A 17,289-nucleotide genomic window follows, 5' to 3' on the forward strand; every position below is an offset into this window, starting at 1 on the left:
CGTGTGGGACCTCCCCTCCCTTGGCCACGAAAGGGCCGAAACGAACCCGTCTGCTGGCGCTGGGTCGAGAGACCCAAGGACTTGGCCGTGACCCTGGAGTCCTTGAAGCGCTCCAGCGCGTGGTCCGCTTTGTCACCAAATAGGCGACTGCCATCAAATGGCATGTCCATAAGTGTATTTTGGACGTCTGGTGAGAAGTTGGCAGACCTCAGCCAGGCATGGCGACGAATCGCCACCGTAGTGGACATGGCCCGTCCCAGTGAGTCCGTGGTGTCCAGACCACAACGGATCGAGTACCGCGCCGCATCCCGGCCTTCAACAAAGGCCCGGGTGAGCTTGTCCCGCACTTCCTGGGGGCATTGCGGCAAACACTCCTCGACCGTATCCCACAGGGAGTGGGTGTAGCGGCCCAAGAGGCACGCGGTGTTACAAGACCGCAGTCCAGCGCTCAAAGAGGAAAACACTTTTTTTCCAAATTGGTCGTACCTCTTTGATTCCCGGTCGGGCGGAGCCGACGGAAATGCGGACTGTGAAGTGGAGGCCTGGATCACCAGACTCTCCGGGGAGGGATGGGTGGACAGGAAGGCAGGGTCGTCCGAGCAGGGACGGTGGCGCCTGGCAACGTTCCGGTCAACCGGCGCACCAGAAGCGGGCCTGGACCAGGTGCCCAGAAGGACATCCGTCAGGGCCTCATTAAACGGCAGCAGAGGCTCCTGGGGGCATGACTGCGGTTTAAAAACTTCCGTCAGAATATTCGGTTTGACCTTCGCGACGGGGAGCTCAAGGTGTAAGGCCTTGGCAGCCCTCATCAGGACCACCGAATAGGCAGCACCCGCCTCGGACGCCACAGGGGACGGAGAGACAAACCCAGGGTTGGGCGACTCGTCCAGGCCACTGGCATCACCCAGATCACCTACCCAGTCCACATCGTACTGGCAGGCACGGGATAGAGGGTCCTCAGACCCCTCCCAACCCTCTCCATACTCCTCCTCGTCATACCCATATTCTGGGTCGACGATATAGACATCGGGGTCAACGGGCCCCATCGGCGTCGGGTCCGGCGTCGGCCGACGCCGGTCCGGCTCCGAGTCCGGAGTCGGGGAGGAAAGGGGGGTGGCGCCGCGCGGCGTCGGTGCCGGGGACCCGACGCCGGCCGGAGCCGACGGCGGAGTCGCTGCACCACGCGGGGGCGGTACCACGGGTTGACCCACAGGAACCGACGCCGGAGAGGCCGGGAGACCAGCCGGCGACGAACCAGAGGGAACCAGCGGCGCCGGGGCCGGAGCCACCGGCGGCGCCGGGGCAGGAGCACCCGAACCGCTCGGGCCCCCAGACGGGACCGACGGGCCCGCAGGCGCCGAAGGCCCCGCCGGAGAAGACCTCGCCCTCATAGCAATGAGGAAGGCCTCGATCTCCTCACGCGACGCGCCTTCCCCAGGGACCGACAGGTGTGGGGTAGACGGCGTCGGCGACCCATGCGGGACCGCGGGGGTGGGGTCACCCGAGCCCCCGGCCGCAGCACGCGGGCGTCGGGGGGAGTCGGGGGTGCGATGGCGACGCCCCGACTTCTTGTGCTTACCTGACGAGCCGGAGGAATGGTGGCGACTCCCGGAGCGCCCATGGCGGCTCCGCGACCGTTCCCTCGACCGCTCCCTCGACCTCAGACCGGACCGGGACCGCTCTCGACGCGGGGCCGACAACCGGAGCTCGAGAAGCTTGCGGGACCGCTCCCGCCTAGCTTTTCCAGTCAAGGCCCGACAGTCGACGCAGGACTCCACGTCGTGGTCCGCGCCCAGACACCGGAGGCAGAGTCGATGGTGGTCGGTGACCGACATCAGGCGGTCGCACTCGTCACAACTCTTGAAACCGGGCATCCTACCGGCACCGTAAAGATCAATCAGTTAACAAAAAACTTGGTCAAAAGACCGGAGTACTGCTCTTCGGATCTGCGCTAACTGGCGCGGAAAAAAGAAGAACTGACGTCAGCGCGCGGAGGCGGCGTCTATATACTCCAGCGACGTCATCACGGCGCACGACGCCGACGACGCGGAGCCGCAGGGGACGCCTGCAGACGACGCCTACCGACGCGCAGGGGTACTGCTACGCAAAAGTTTCCGGATCCAGACTGACGCCTGAGGATATTCTAAGGTAAGGAATCTAATACTAACCTGTTTCTTTCAGATCACTGGTATTAATAGCACAAGATGCGGTATCAGCCTTATCAAGCGCACATTTGAAAGATGTATTTGTTATTCATTTTCCCTCCTGTATAAGGTTTGCCTTTATATTGGTCAGGAAGATGTTGCATGAGCTTTTCAAGCTCATCATAGTGAGCTCTGTCATATCTGGCCAACAAAGCTTGGGCATTTGCAATGCGCCAATAATTTTCAGCCTGTGACGCAATATGTTTTCCAGATGCATCTATGAGTTTGGATTCCTTATCAGGAGGAGCGGTGTCGCCTGTACTTTGTGAATTTACCCTCTTGCGTGCATTATACACCTCAAGAGAATCTAAAGGGACCTGACCTTTAATGTACACTGGGTCATTGGGAGCTGCCTTTTATTTTTTTCCCACCATGGTGTTAAGAATCCTGCTTCTGACGGAGACCTTAAAAACTCCTGGTGCATGTTTTAGCTTGCCTTTTAGCATTGGCAGGCTTTCCAATGAAAAGTCTTCCTCTCATGGATCAGAGTGTAATTGTACCCTGTGGTATTGAGCATCCCTATTAATTAGTTGTGCAAACCCAAAATTGTCATCTGGTGGTGATGGCCTAGAGGGATAGACGTCCGGGTCATTGTGTGGGTCGGGATCTGTGTTGTAATCATCCCAAGGATCTGTATTGTGTAGGATGGTATGTGCGTCGTCATACCCATCGGGATCTCCATCCCCACCCTCATCAGTATAATCATCTTCATCATCTAGTGGTTGAGGTGAAAATGTATATTGTGGGGAGTGTGCTGGAGAAATTAGCAGATTTGGATCAGCTGGAGAAGGAGAGAGAGAGGTGGAGAAGTATTAGTGCCTATCTCCTTCCATTTCATGGGTATTTCAGAGTCGTCTGAAGGGTCCAGTTTTTTTTTGTTGAGGTTTGGCGACAACTTTGCCAGTTTCTGGGTCAACGTAGAGAGTTTTGTGTTTTGGATCCGAAAAATCTGGCACAGGCTGTTGTATGGGTACAGTGTCCTTTTTCGGTGTGAAGACTTAGGGTCAGTACGTTCTTTAGATGGTGTCGCTGAAGTTTTCTGTCGGGTCTTGGACTCCTTAGCTTTTGGTATAGGAGTTTGCGGCTCCGAGACCTTTTTCGGCTCAGAATGCTTCTACTTTGTTTGTTTCGGCGCCGAAGCAGTTTTCGGTGCCAGCAAAGAAGGGCGTGGCACCTCTTTGGTTTTCGGTTTTGGTGCCAATGGTGATTTTTCGGCACCGGAATGGGGTTGGCTCAAACCCGAGCCGGAAGGCTTTTCTTTTGATTTCATAGCCGGACCCGAGGGCGGGGCATCTGAAATGTGTTGCCGGTGTCGACCTGCGCCCAAAGGCAAAGGTGTTACTGGAGCCTTAGGTTTGGTTTTGGGTGGGTTGAGGGGTTTTGGTACTCACGGACCGCTGAGCTGGGGTGACTTGTCTTCGATGTCGGAGTAATCTGCCTCGGAGACGGAGATGTCTCCTTCATCCTCTTGTTGCTCCGGCTGGAGATTGGGATCTGCTCTGAAGATGTCCGGAATAGAGCTGCTTCCGCAAGACATTTCGCGACGTTGCGCCCGACTATCACGGATAGTTTTCTTCGACCTGAAAGATGCAAAGGCCTCGCAGTTCTGGTCTTCGTGCTCCGGGGAGAGGCAGAGATTACAAACCTAGTCAATGTGGGGGAACTTAGCACCACACCCTGGGCATTTTCTGGAAGCAGTCCTTTCCATGGACTGCTGGCGTGGTCTGTGCGGATAGGCCCAACGGCCCACATCAAAGATCGAGGATTTTATTTTTGATGATACGCATCGAAAGGGGAATGCGATCGAGACAATACCGCCGAGTGGAGAGGAGATGCGCGTCGAAGGGGGTTTGAAAAAAACACTGACCCTGAGCGCAGCAAATCACATCCTAAACCGATGGCGGAAAAAAACTATCTGAAGATGGAGTCGATGCCCTGCACACTGTCACCCTAAGGAGGAGTCCCCTATCTTGTAACAACAAAGACTTCTTTCAACACAAAAACAAAGTGCAAACATCCGAGCCCAACACCAGATGGCGATCTGTGCACAAGTATATGATCTATAGCTCATATGACTCGAACATCATGGTTTCTATAAATGGTGGTCACTGCCAATATAATATGCTATAATAAAATAAAGCATACTCTATATTTCACAAAGCATACTCTATATTTCACAAAAATTTTCAAGGACACACAAGATGCAACATTTTACATAATAATAATCCATATTTGTAAAGCGCACAATCACCTGTAAGGGTCTCTAGGCGCTGGGGGCCGTCGGGAAGATTAAGCAAGCTTTTGCCCAGAGTCACATGGTGCTGGGCTAATCTGCCGCCAGTGCCGGGGATCAAACCGTGATCCCCAGATTCCGGAGTCAGTCACCCTAGCTGCGGCCCATACAGTGGGCAACCACTTAACGTCTTGTTAAACCAACTATGAGGCCCTCCCAAAACTCTCAAACTAGACCAAACATCACATATGAACTTCACATCAACAGTAGTTGTCACTATTGAGACACGTCACAAACACAAAAAGCATGCTAGATTTAACACTTTACACATGCATTACAAACTTCAAAATCAGAGTACATCTCACATACACCCAACACAAGGATAATAAAACCATACTCTTGACAACTCAATGAAATAATTAGTGTAGTACAAGCCATCACCAACAGATCTAGATGAAAAAACCATAACTAGCATAAAAGAGGCACAAGGACAAGATGAAAGCAGAATACACAATCAGAAATGCGATTACCTAAACAGTCTATGGAAGGCAAGAAGTAAAAACAGAAAGGCAGCCATCTGCACATGGATGTACTCTGCACCAGAACAGGCATATTTCCTGCACAACTTCATTAAATAGGATTAACTAAATCGTGACATTCATGTTTTCCACGTTGCAGGATAGTAGACGAATAGAAGATAATCAAATATGTCTCCACAGTTTTCAGAGAGGCTGGTGCCCCAGAAAGGCTGATCATGCTGCAGCAGTCAGTAACATGTTAGGCTTTCCTTTTTGAAAGCAAGGGCCAGTTGGGAGTCCTTTTCTCTGGGTTGCCTTATTGGCCAATTAGGAGTGACTTAGTTACTCATCTATTACCTTCGTTGAGTTAATCTACTAGCTTCCATATGGTGCAGATTATTTCTTTAGCCCGATAGGAGAAACATGGGAGAAATGAAACTCATTGGTGACCACTGGCACCGTGGCAATCCTTTGTCTTGAATTTAAAAGACCTCTGTGGTGCTCAAGACGCATATTGCGACATCTAACTGGGAGAAGTTGCAATTTCCTTATTGTTTGAATGGAGCAATTAACACATTTTAGACTGATCACAGAACAAAGAAGGAAATAGGCGCAAAAAGCTAAATGAAACAAAAAACAGTCTAAAAACATACTTACAAATCGCTCAAGTTCCAGTAAAGCAGGCCTTTCTGCGTAGCGCTCATGTCTCTGAAGAGAACACAGATAGTGTGAGCAAGGCTTACATGTCTTTTCTCTTAAGAGTTTTGAGAAGTATAATTTTTGTGCAGTAACTGTGCAACAATGTGACTCAAAAATAACTTAAGACAGGTAAGGAAAACGTTTTAAATATATTCTAATAAGTTATGGAATATTTCATGCAGATCCTTGCCACAAAAATTAGCATTGAAAAAATTTACTGAAACGTACAAAGGAAAAGAAAACAAGAATAGCAGGCAATTAGCAAAGAATATTTCTTCAAATTTAAACTTTGAGGATAGTGGGTACCATATAAATAACAAAATATATACATACATTTATAAAGGAGCGTGTAAAAAACAGCAATAACAGAATAGCACTGAACTGAAATTAAACACCTCCAAAACAGAGGCTTACCTTATTGAAAAAGGTTGCCTAAGACTGCTTGTCCTACCGCTGCTGCCGCATCTGTAGCCAAATCTAGGCAGTAACGCTGCCTAAATATATGCACATTTCTCCATGTTGCTGCGCTGCAGGTTTTGTCCAATGGCACTCCTGCTAAGAGTGCAGCTGAAGAGGATACTGCCTTCGTAGAATGAGCTTTGTAAGAAAACAAGTTACTTACCTGTAACTTCAGTTATCCAGTATTGGTATCTTTCATAGATTCACATGCCTGAATCATTCCCCGTTGCCGAGGCGGGAGTCCCACGGTATATAAACAAGCATTTGCAATGCAATAGGTCTCGCAGCATTAAAGTTTGAGTTACTGGCATTGTAAATGACAATGCTTTGCATTAATTTTTTTTTAATTTGCAATTGGTATATAAACATTGTTTGTGAATGGTTAGCTGTTGCTGTAGATACATTTTATGGAGGAAAAACGTTCTCAGAAGATATAGATAAAATATTTTAATTTATCACTACCAATTTTGCTAAGATTGTACTAAGTGGTAACCATAATAATTGCACGTTATGAATAGATGAGCTTTGTGTGGCATACATAGTATCTAACTTATGATGAGAGATCACAGAGTCTCACCACAATTTGTATGATAGCTTATTGGAAGATTTCCAGTTTAAACTGATCAGATTGAAGGCAATTGCTAATATAATGTCTAATAACTTATCCATGGGGATAGTTGCAATAATTAAATTAGATAAGGAGCCTAAAAAAGGTATATAATATTAAAAGGGCAATCAAAATTACTTTTTAAATATGCTACTTCTGTTCTTTAAGCATTCCTCTTTCTCCGGGGAATTTTGTCAGGCGAAGAGGTGCAGCGGCGAGAGAGTGCGAGGTGAGGTGGGGGGGGGGTGGGGGGGGTGGGGGGGGGGGGTCGGGGTGGGCTGGGTGGGAGCTGCATTGTAGTGGTTACAGGAGAGAACGGGCGGGGGAAGGGTACGGGGCAGCAGTGGGGGGGGGGGGTTGCTGGGAGGCAGGAGAGTGAGGCTCAAGGGATGGTGGGGGGCGCCCTCTAGAGATCAGCATGGGAGGAGTGAACATGGAAAAGTATGCATCACTCCCCATCATCCGTCAGTAGTCCTCCCCTTGGTACTCCTGTTATTTACGTCCTCTGCAGTATGCATCACTTCCTCTCATCGGTGTCATTCGGTAATAGCCAGATTTGAAGAGGGGCGGGGTGACAGGAGTAGCTAGGCAGACACTAAAAAACAAGTACAAAGGTTGCCTAGGCAAGGGCCGCATGGGGGGGGGCGCAGGAGGGTTAAACTCAAGAGGAGGCCATTAAAGGGGACTTTTCCAAGACAGCAGGAGTCTCACTGGAGGCAAAAGGGGATGGGGGAGTGGAGGAAGGGGGAGGGGAGGAAGGGGGGTGGGGGGGGTCAGGAGCACGAGGTGTGTGAAAAAAAAAGGGAGGGGCGTAGTTTCAGGGCGAAGGGACGCGCAATTTTGTTTATGTAATTGTCGCGTTTTATATAGCGCAGACTTTACCCGAAGGTGTGAGTGCTTCACAAATAAGGTTAATAGTGTGGCTTGTGGCGTTTTTGGATGATAACGTCTCTGCAGAAGTGCGCCAAGGAAGACAACATTAGGAAAAGTCAGGAGAAAGCAGAGTGTCGAGCCCGCCCCCCCCCTCTTTTCTCATGCGTTTGGGCAAAGATCTTCACTTCCGCTCATCCTACCCTTCCCTCCCTCCCAACTATCCGTCAAATGAGAACAGCAATGAGCCGCCTGAGCCTGCCTTAGGTAATGCTTCTGCACATGGCTGAGCGTCATAGGGAATAGTATGAAGTGCTTCATTGCGTGGGATGGCCGGTGATGTGTTGCACGCTATACCACTAGATGCGCGGCAATATGCTGGAGTGCGGGCAGGAGATTGGTGGAGAGGTGCGCATCCTGTGGCGGGGGGCAAGGAGAGGGGTGGGGGGAGGGGAGGGGGTGAGCTGACGAATGGCTAGACGTTTGTGGAGAGTTGCGGATACGGGAGGGGGAGCGCAGGGACAGAGGGTGTGGCGTAACTAGAGCGGGGAAGCCTATGCTGGTACAGGAGGAGGACAGCGCAGGAGGAAAGGGGGGCGCGTTCGGAACGGCTGCCATTGCAGTGGGCAGTAGTGGAAAGGGCGGGGGAGCTCCGAACCGCAGGGCATGCGGGCAGGCTTCACGCGGGGATGAGGCGGTGGGTGCGAACTGGGTGCGGGTGTGCATAGGGATGGGGGTGAGCAGTATGGCCCAAAGTTTATTGGTTACGTAAATTGTTTTCCCGATGGGTGGCGTAGGTCGGCGCGTCGCCCGACGGATGCAGGTCTCGCTAATATCGCCGGTCAGATTATTTCAAAGTTACCGTCCTCTCCCCTTTATTTCGTTTTGCCACAGGAGGTTAGAAGGACAAACACGTCAGGCGGCACACTATGCTAACTGCAGCCAGCACTATCAGCGCCGCGCGCCTCGTGAACAGCACACTCCCCCTGCATTCCAAAGGAACTGCTCACGAGGCGCGCGTCGCGATCCGCCTGTCTGCCATGCAAAAGCGCACGCGCCCAACGTTATTCTATGGGACAACGCGGCGCGCGCGGCCAGGTCTTGTCTCCACATTCCTACTCGTTGGCGGCTGAGACGACAACTATAGTTCTCTCTGCGAGAGCACGCTTTTCGCAGCGAGACCTAAAAAGCAGTGCCAAAGGTAAATTATAGTAGTAGGCCTAAGAGAAAGGCCTGAACTGTAGTAGCCTATCTACCTCATTATGCCAAAAGGACCAAAGATTTTGTCCCAACCAATCAGCTTACAGCACCCTCTAGAACCATCTCTGCAGAGCCAGTTCTCCTCAGATTTTCGTTAGCACAAGTGGGAAATGAGTATCCCAAAATTAGAGAACTGACTCTCCGGGGAGGAGGGTGGGTGCATGTGAATCTATGAAAGATACCAATACTGGATAACTGAAGTTACAGGTAAGTAACTTGTTTTCTTATCCAGTATTGGGGTATCTTTCATAGATTCACATGCCTGAATCAGAGTAGCAAGCAGTATAACCAGATACTGTCGTCTGCGGATGGTGGGAGACACTGGTTCATATACTCCCAAATAGCATCCTCAGTGTTTGAAAAAACATCTTTCTCTTTTTTTTTTAAAGGAGTAGTCTTGAAGAAAGCAAAGCTATATCCAAGTATTATAGAAATATATACAGATATATATATATATATATATATACAAATATTTAAAATCTTGCAGACATACAAGTCTGTACATTTGCATGAATATTAGAGAATGGAATAATACATAAAAGGGGCAAAAGCACTCGAATCTGATCTTAACGAAAGATTGCGTAGAACAGCCTGTCCAACCGCTGCATCTTCTTGATGCGAAGATTGAAGAAAGTAATGCCTAGTGAACGTGTGGACTTTTTTTCATGTTGCAGCACAACATATATTTTCCGGAGATACTCCAGGAAACAAAGCTGTCGACGTTGGTACTGTTCTTGTCCAATGAGCTTGGACTTCCCTCTGCAAAGGTTTGTTAGCCTTGCCATGGCAGAAATGAATAGTAGATGCCAGCCATCTGGCTATTGTTGCCTTTGCTACAGCATTTCTGAGAGTTGCTTGACCATAAGCCTCGAACAGCTGGTTAGATCGTCTGGTATCCCTAGTTTTCTGTAGGTAGAATTTTAAACAGCGTTTAACATCCAGCGAGTGTAATGCGCTTTCAGCTGGAGTGGATGGACCTGGAAAGAATGTTTTTAATCTTAGCGGTTTGTTCAAGTGAAATTGTGTTGGTACCCTCGGAATGAACCTGGGATTTGTTCAAAGGGTTACGTAGACCCAGGCAAAATGTAAAAAGGGTTCCTTTATAGTGAAAGCTTGGATCTCACTAACCCTTTTTTCTGAGGTAAGAGCCGGTAAATGGGCAATCTTTAAAGTGAGGAATATGAGATCAGTTTTATATATCGGCTCAAGTGGACGGTTCATTAACTGCGCAAGCACTGTGTTGAGTTCCCACTCTGGAGGGGGTGCTAGCACTGGAGGGAAGGCTCGGAAAAGTCCTTTCATAAATTGTTTGACAAGTGAAAAAGAGCAGAGAAAAGGACATTTTGAGCATTTCCTGAATCTGGAAAGAGCAGCAAGATGTATTTTGACCAATGAAAAAGTAGGCCAAGACTTGGCTAGAGAAAGCAGATAATGGAGAACTTTTTCTGCAGGAGCTTGAATTGAGTGAATAGTATTCGCCTCACACCAACAGCAAAATCGCTTCCATTTGAAGCGTTAAGGCTGGATTGTGCTTTGGGCATGAGATTTGGCCAATATTTCACGACAGACCTGTCAAATGTTGTGGTCTTTGAACTGTAAGAATGAGGAGCCATGCGTGCAGGTGTAAAACTGTGGGGCCGGATGAACCACTTGGCCTCCGTCCCTTGACAACATCGTAGGCGTCTGCAGTAGGCGAATGGGCTTGACTTGAGACAATAGTAGAAGTTCCTGGAACCAATATTGTCTTGGCCAACGAGGTGCAATCAGAATAAGATGGCAACCTTCGAGCTTCATCTTGCGGAGCACCTCGGAATCAATGGTATTGGGGAAAAAGCATACACGCAAATCCCTGACCATCACATCCCTCTTGATCCCCGTTGAGGGAACCTGCTGGCGTAATATCGGCATTCCTTGTGCTCTCTCGTTGCGAATAGACCCAAGCTTGAAAACTGGGTTAGCCTGTTCCTTTTCCAGCCTCCACTCGTGACAGTCCGACTGAGACGTGCTCAACGTGCCCGCCAGGGTATTGTGGAGACCCCTGACGTGTTTGGCTCTCAGGGCATCTTGTGGAATGAGACCCCTTCCTACAAATCCTGATCCTCTTGCAAGAGTGTAGCTGATTTCGTTCCTGCTTGTTTGTTGATATAATACATGCAGATGGTATGGTCGGTCCCGACTAGCACAGAGTAACCCGCAATCTTCGAGAGGAATGCTTGGAAAGACAGAAAAAAGGCGTGAGTTCCAGCCTGTTGATCTGCTGTTTTGTCTTTGAGACCATCTTCCTTGAATCTGCAAAACCTGCAGATGACCTCCCCATCCTTCCATGTAGGCATCAGTCGTTAAAACGGAATCTGGAATGGTCTGTAGGAACGTGAGACCCTGGGTTAGATTCTCTGTCTGCGACCACTAATGCAGAGAATTTATTTATCATGCGCAGCGTGACCTTGATGGTATCTTCCAACAAACCCATGGTTTGTTGCCATTGAAGTTGCAGTTCCTCCTGAAGAGGTCTCATTTTGAGCCGTGGCAAGGGTATGAGATGTATCGCTGAAGAGCACATCCTCAGCAACGAAGCAAACATTCGGACTGAGTCTGACCTTTTTGAAATGAACCTTGCCAATTTTTTAAGACGTAGCTGGCGGCCGTGTGACCAGAATGCGTTGCACTGGACCGTGTCTCACCTTGCTCCGAGAAAAACATGACTTGGAGAGACCGACGTCTTACGCCGACGATACCCAGCTCCTCTTTACGAGCAAGAGAGGTGAGGACTTTGACGGAGAAAGTATTCGAGAGTGCCTGGGGGCTGTTTTCAGGTGGTTTCATCTGAACAGCCTCAAATGTAACTTGGATAAGTCCGAGGTACTGTTTTTTGGTTGTGCCGCGGACCCTGAATGGCATGCATGGTGGCCAAAGGATATATTCCCCCCTAGCTCATGCGTCCCAGCTGGCTAAAAACTTGGGGATTAAGATCGATAACGGTATGACGATGAGGTCTCAGATCCTGGGTCTTGCTGGCACATGTTTTGGCATTCTCAAGATGCTCCGGAAGTTTCTTCCCCTGCTCTCGGAAGAACATAGGAGGATCACGGTGCAGGCCTTAATTGGCTCCAGATTGGATTATTCCAACGTCCTTTATCTGGGCCTTCCAGAATATCTTGTGCAAAGGCTGCAAGTGGTGCAGAACTCTGCTGCGCGCGCTATCTTTGGCCTTCATAGGAGAGCTAGAGTGTCCGGTCTTCTGCAGTCGCTTCATTGGCTGCCTATCCGGAAACGGATAGTTTTCAAAACATTGACACTGGCTCATAAAGCACTTTTTGGTTCTGGCGCAAAATACCTTCAGCGCAGGTTGACTTTTTAATCGCCCGGCCCGTGCTCTGCGCTCGGAATCTTTGTTCCTCGCGACGGTTCCACGAATAAGGAAAGCCCGAATTGGTGGGCGCTCCTTTAGGCTCAGGGCCCCACAGCTCTGGAACGCCCTACCACTGGCCTTACGTTGCACCTCCAATTTGATGTCTTTTAGAAAGGGCCTCAAAACGTGGCTTTTTACTCTAATTTTTATCTCTGATGTTTGCTTTCTGCTAACTCTTGTTTGTAACTGTTATATTTTCTTGGTTATGAGCCGCCTAATTAAAAGCGCCGGGACACTCCATTGGAGTAGCCGTGCGCTATAAAAATGATAATTAACATAACATAACGTAACTGATTTGCTGTTGTTGAGAACCAGCCCCAGAGAAGAGAAGAGCTGGATACATTCTGCTGTGGCAATCTTGGCTTTGTGTTCTGAAGGACCTTTGAGCAGCCAATCGTCTAGATAAGGGAATACTTGTATTGCTCAGGATCTCAATGCTGCTGCCACTGGTGCCAAGCACTTCGTGAAGGTTTTTTGTGCCGATTTGAGCCCAAACGGGAGCACTTTGAACTTATAACGGGCGCCACCCACTTGAAGATATTTACGCTTTTTGTGGTGGATAGGTATGTGTAAATACGCATCATCCATATCCAGAGAAGCCATAAGACCTCCTTCGTTTAAACAACTCAAAGTCTTGGGAGGAGCGGGAACCCTGGGCGGAGTAGGAGATGGCAGTCTGATGAATTCCAGGGTGTGGCCATTGGTTACTAGGTCTAGAACCCATTGGTCTGATGTCATTTCCTGTCACTTGTGAACAAAAGCTGAAATCTTCGGGCCCACAGGTAAGGAAGGTAAAATGGTTGACGCCCTGCGGAGATCACTGCTTCCGGTTAGTGTCTCGGCCTGGATACTGCGATCTCTTTCGACCACCCTGACGGGAGATACTAGTCGTAGACTATTGACGGTATGATGCCTGGCTCTAAGGCTGTACTGGGATTGATACTGCTTATTCTGTTGGTTTTGGTATGCTCCTCTTGATTTAAAACCACGTCCTTTAGCTCCTCTAAAAGATCCGCGCCCGTATTGAAGGGTGCCTAATGGTCGTGCAGTATCCGTGTCAGTTTTATATAGCTCAGCGGGCTTCATCAATATGTTTACCAAACTAAAAACTCTCCATCATAGGCCATGTCTAGAATCTTAGTTTGCCTCTCAGGTCTGAAAGTAGTGGCTTTAAGCCATCCCTGATGTCTAAGCACGGCAGCTCCTGCTAGCGGACGGAAGTTGGTGTTCACGATTTGGAAGGCACAATCTATAGCTTACGATGCGGCACGTTCCTTTCTGCCTTCGATCCTCAGGAATGAGGTCAATGAAACTCGCCATGTCTGACCACATTTGACGGTCATAACAGCCGATTATGGCTAGAAGATTGGCAGCTCTAATAGAGGCCGCTGCCAACTTAGAGAATTTATTTATTTTGCCTATAAGGTCTAGACGACGTTCTTCCTTATTAGGCGGTGTGGTGATAGGCGTTGCGGGATTTTAAGATTGTTGTTGGGCGGCCTGTGAAATTACTGAATCTGGATGAAGAGTGGCCTATCAGACAGGATGGGCTGTTAGCAGATGCGCAGTATTTCTTTTCTATGCGCGGAAGCACTGCTGGAATAGACATTGTTTATTATAGGTACCACTCTCGTGATCTTCCTGGATTCTTCCTTGAAATCATGAAGGAAATATTCTGTCTGTTAGTCTGTAACTGGCAGTTGAAATCTAGCTGCTGCCCGCTTCATTAAATTATGTACAGGATGCTGCCATAGATGAGGCCATCGTAGACGATCTCATCGTAGACTTTGCTGTCGTAGACATGGTTATGTAGGCAAGGTTATTGCAGACGGGAAAGTCATCATAGATAACCGTCATAAACAACCATCATAGATGAGGCTGTTGTAGATGACAGTCATAGACAATGCCCTCATAGATGAGGCAATCATAGGTGAGGCCATCCATAGATGAGGGAATCATAGATGAGGCAGTCCTATGATGGACATCCGTGGATGAGGTCATTCTTGGATGAAGCCATTCTTGGATGAGGTCATTGTTGGATGAGGCCATTGGTAAATTCGGTCATACATAGATGATGAGGCTGTCATAGACGACAGTCATAGACAATACCATCATAGATGAGACAATCATAGGTGATGCCATCCGTAGTTGAGGCAATCAGATGAGGGAATCGTAAGATGGCCATCCGTGGATGAGGCCATTCATAGATGGGGCCTTAATATAGTTGAGGCCATTCGTACATGAGGCCATACATAGATGAGGCCATTGTCAGACGACCGTTGTAAATGACAATAATAGATGAGGTTGTCGAGGAGCTGGGGCTGTCCTAGGCAATGCCATTGTAAAAGAGACCATCATTGTCAGGGTTTAGCCTTTGCGCCTGCCTAAACTACAGTTCCCAGGTAAAACGTGCCTGAACTACAATTCCCAGCTTGTTTCCTTCCCAGTGTAAGAATTGGCTTTTGTAGTCTGGTCTGCCCTGTTCCCATGATGCACTGGGCCAGGGACAGACTAATTTGCATACAGCCAGGTTCTGAAACTGGGATGGTGCAATGAGCTAAAAAACGGTGTTGGATCTAGCCCTGATCTCTTGACTGGGTGAGAGTATTCTGCTTAATTCAGAGACTCTGTCCATCACCACCCCTTGTTGTAAATACAATTCCCATGAGCCTCTGCCGCCGACTGGATTTAGCGCGGTCAGGCCGATTGTGCAGCGCTCGTGATTTGTTGTTTGCTCAGCGGGAGCGGCTGCTCTCGATTTCCTGAGTTCCGTTGTAGCGATATTTCAGAGGAGCGTCTGCAGAATTAAGGCGTCCTGCTTTTGGGTATCGTTACGAACTATTTTTGACTTTGCACATTTTTTTATTAGACAGAGCGCTTTTCGCTCGTGACTGTTCTTTTGAGCCAGGCATTGCTCCATTGGGGTTCGTGTGGCTTCCTTTCGTCTTCCCTGGCTAGGGGGGAACTTGTTGTTTTCGTTAGTACCTGGTTCCGAAGGGCTATTGATTTCAAGTGACGGAGTGCTGGGGGAGTTCCTCCACATTGCCGTCATGAAGACATGACGCTCGTTTCTTTTACTGTTGTGGAATACAAATGCCAAAGCGGACGGCAGTGGTATTGACACTACGCCCTTCTGTATTTGGTTTTGAATTGGACCTTGACGGATTGTTTAATGCATTCATTGGTGTAGATGACGCAATCTGTACCGGTTGCATGGAAACAGGATCCAGCACTCTCCTTACTATTCGTCACTATTTTCTTGGGTTACTCTAATAATCTGGATATCGGTCAAGACTCTATTGGCTGTATTGGTTACCTTAACTTTGAGTGATCACACTTCTGGGGGTATGTTACTTATATGAGCAGCACATACATTGGGCAGTGTGTCGATGAATGCAGTGAATGCTAACTGAGCTTCTTGTGTTGTTTAGGGAAAGGAAGGCAAGGAGAGTACCGTCGCTTGGATGCTAGAGTCAAACAGCACAGGTGACACTACTATTAGCGAGACATTATTGAGAGTAGGAAAAGAAGATATACTAATCTGTTTGTTTTGTTTTACAGCTTCCTTTCTCTGCTGTCCCTTCCTTTCCCCCCCTGGGTTTTCCCCTTTTGGGGTTTTCCCCTCACCGTATCGCTCAAATACCCTGTGATTATATGTTCAGGGTGTTTGGGAGGTCCGGAGGTGGAGCTCATTACTGCGAGCGAATCCTGCAGAGTGCCAATCCTGACAATCATAGACGGGGCCGTCGTCGACGACCGCCGTAGACGGGGCCGTCGTCGACGACCGCCGTAGACGGGGCCGTCGTCGACGACCGCCGTAGACGGGGCCGTCGTCGACGACCGCCGTAGACGGGGCCGTCGTCGACGACCGCCGTAGACGGGGCCGTCGTCGACGACCGCCGTAGACGGGGCCGTCGTCGACGACCGCCGTAGACGGGGCCGTCGTCGACGACCGCCGTCGACGACCCTCGTAGATGGGGCCGTCGTCGACGACCCTCGTAGATGGGACCGTCGTCGACGACCCTCGTAGATGGGGCCGTCGTCGACGACCGCCGTCGACGACCCTCGTAGATGGGACCGTCGTCGACGACCCTCGTAGATGGGACCGTCGTCGACGACCCTCGTAGATGGGGCCGTCGTCGACGACCCTCGTAGATGGGGCCGTCGTCGACGACCCTCGTAGATGGGGCCGTCGTCGACGACCCTCGTAGATGGGGCCGTCGTCGACGACCCTCGTAGATGGGGCCGTCGTCGACGACCCTCGTAGATGAGGCCGTCGTCGACGACCCTCGTAGATGAGGCCAATATTGGGGAGGCAGTAATAGTAGACATGGAGTTTTTAGACTCCCAATGTCAGGTTAAGAGGATTTCCTTGAGTTATAGGATCAGCCTCTGAGGAAGTTTTTTCCAATTACCTCTTTCTGTGAGAAATGCCTTATAAAGACTCGAGGTGAGCCTTTATGGCTTTATGCGCGCCCTCCGGAGGCTCCTGGCACGACTTTTCCCTTTGACCTCTCCTATGAGGTGAAGGAATCCTCGTTGTCCTCATCAGAATTGGCAGATAAAATTCTCTGTAGTCCCAATAATAGCCTCATCTCTCAGAACGTGAGAGTTATTGAGGAAAAGGTTAAGACATATTTAGTAGTCTATTACCTTATTTTCTGCCAATCTGCCATATTACTACCTTAATAGGGTCAGAGAAATGAAGTATGATCCAAGTTGATCCAAAAAGAAGTGAAAGCTGAAGAAACTGAGCAGAGCTCAGGGAGACTCCCTTCACACACGACGTGCAGTGAAAATCTGAGGAGAACTTGCTCTGCAAAGAGGGTTCTAGAGGGTGCTGTAAGCTGATTGGTTGGGACAAAATCTTTGGTCCTTTTGGCATAATGAGGTAGATAGGGTACTACAGTTCAGGCCTCCGGCCTTTCTCTTAGGCCTACTACTATAATTTACCTTTGGCATTACTTTTTTATATACCGTGGGACTCCCGCCTCGGCGACGGGGAATGATTCAGGCATGTGAATCTATGA

General features: G+C 49.2%; 1 protein-coding gene across 2 annotated transcripts in view; it reads right to left on the reverse strand.

Annotated features, from left to right (window-relative positions):
* The window catches only part of PPP1R12C (protein phosphatase 1 regulatory subunit 12C), a 1,267,429-nt gene that overhangs the window by 69,627 nt on the left and 1,180,513 nt on the right, over nucleotides 1-17,289 (reverse strand). For both annotated transcript variants that reach the window (XM_078655015.1, XM_078655016.1), the window contains one exon: nucleotides 5,613-5,663. In XM_078655015.1, coding sequence (XP_078511141.1) covers nucleotides 5,613-5,663 — 51 coding nt within the window. The remainder of the gene's footprint in view (nucleotides 1-5,612; nucleotides 5,664-17,289) is intronic.

Source organism: Lissotriton helveticus, chromosome 7 (genome assembly GCF_964261635.1).
Source record: "Lissotriton helveticus chromosome 7, aLisHel1.1, whole genome shotgun sequence".
NCBI classification, from domain to species: Eukaryota; Metazoa; Chordata; class Amphibia; order Caudata; family Salamandridae; genus Lissotriton; species Lissotriton helveticus.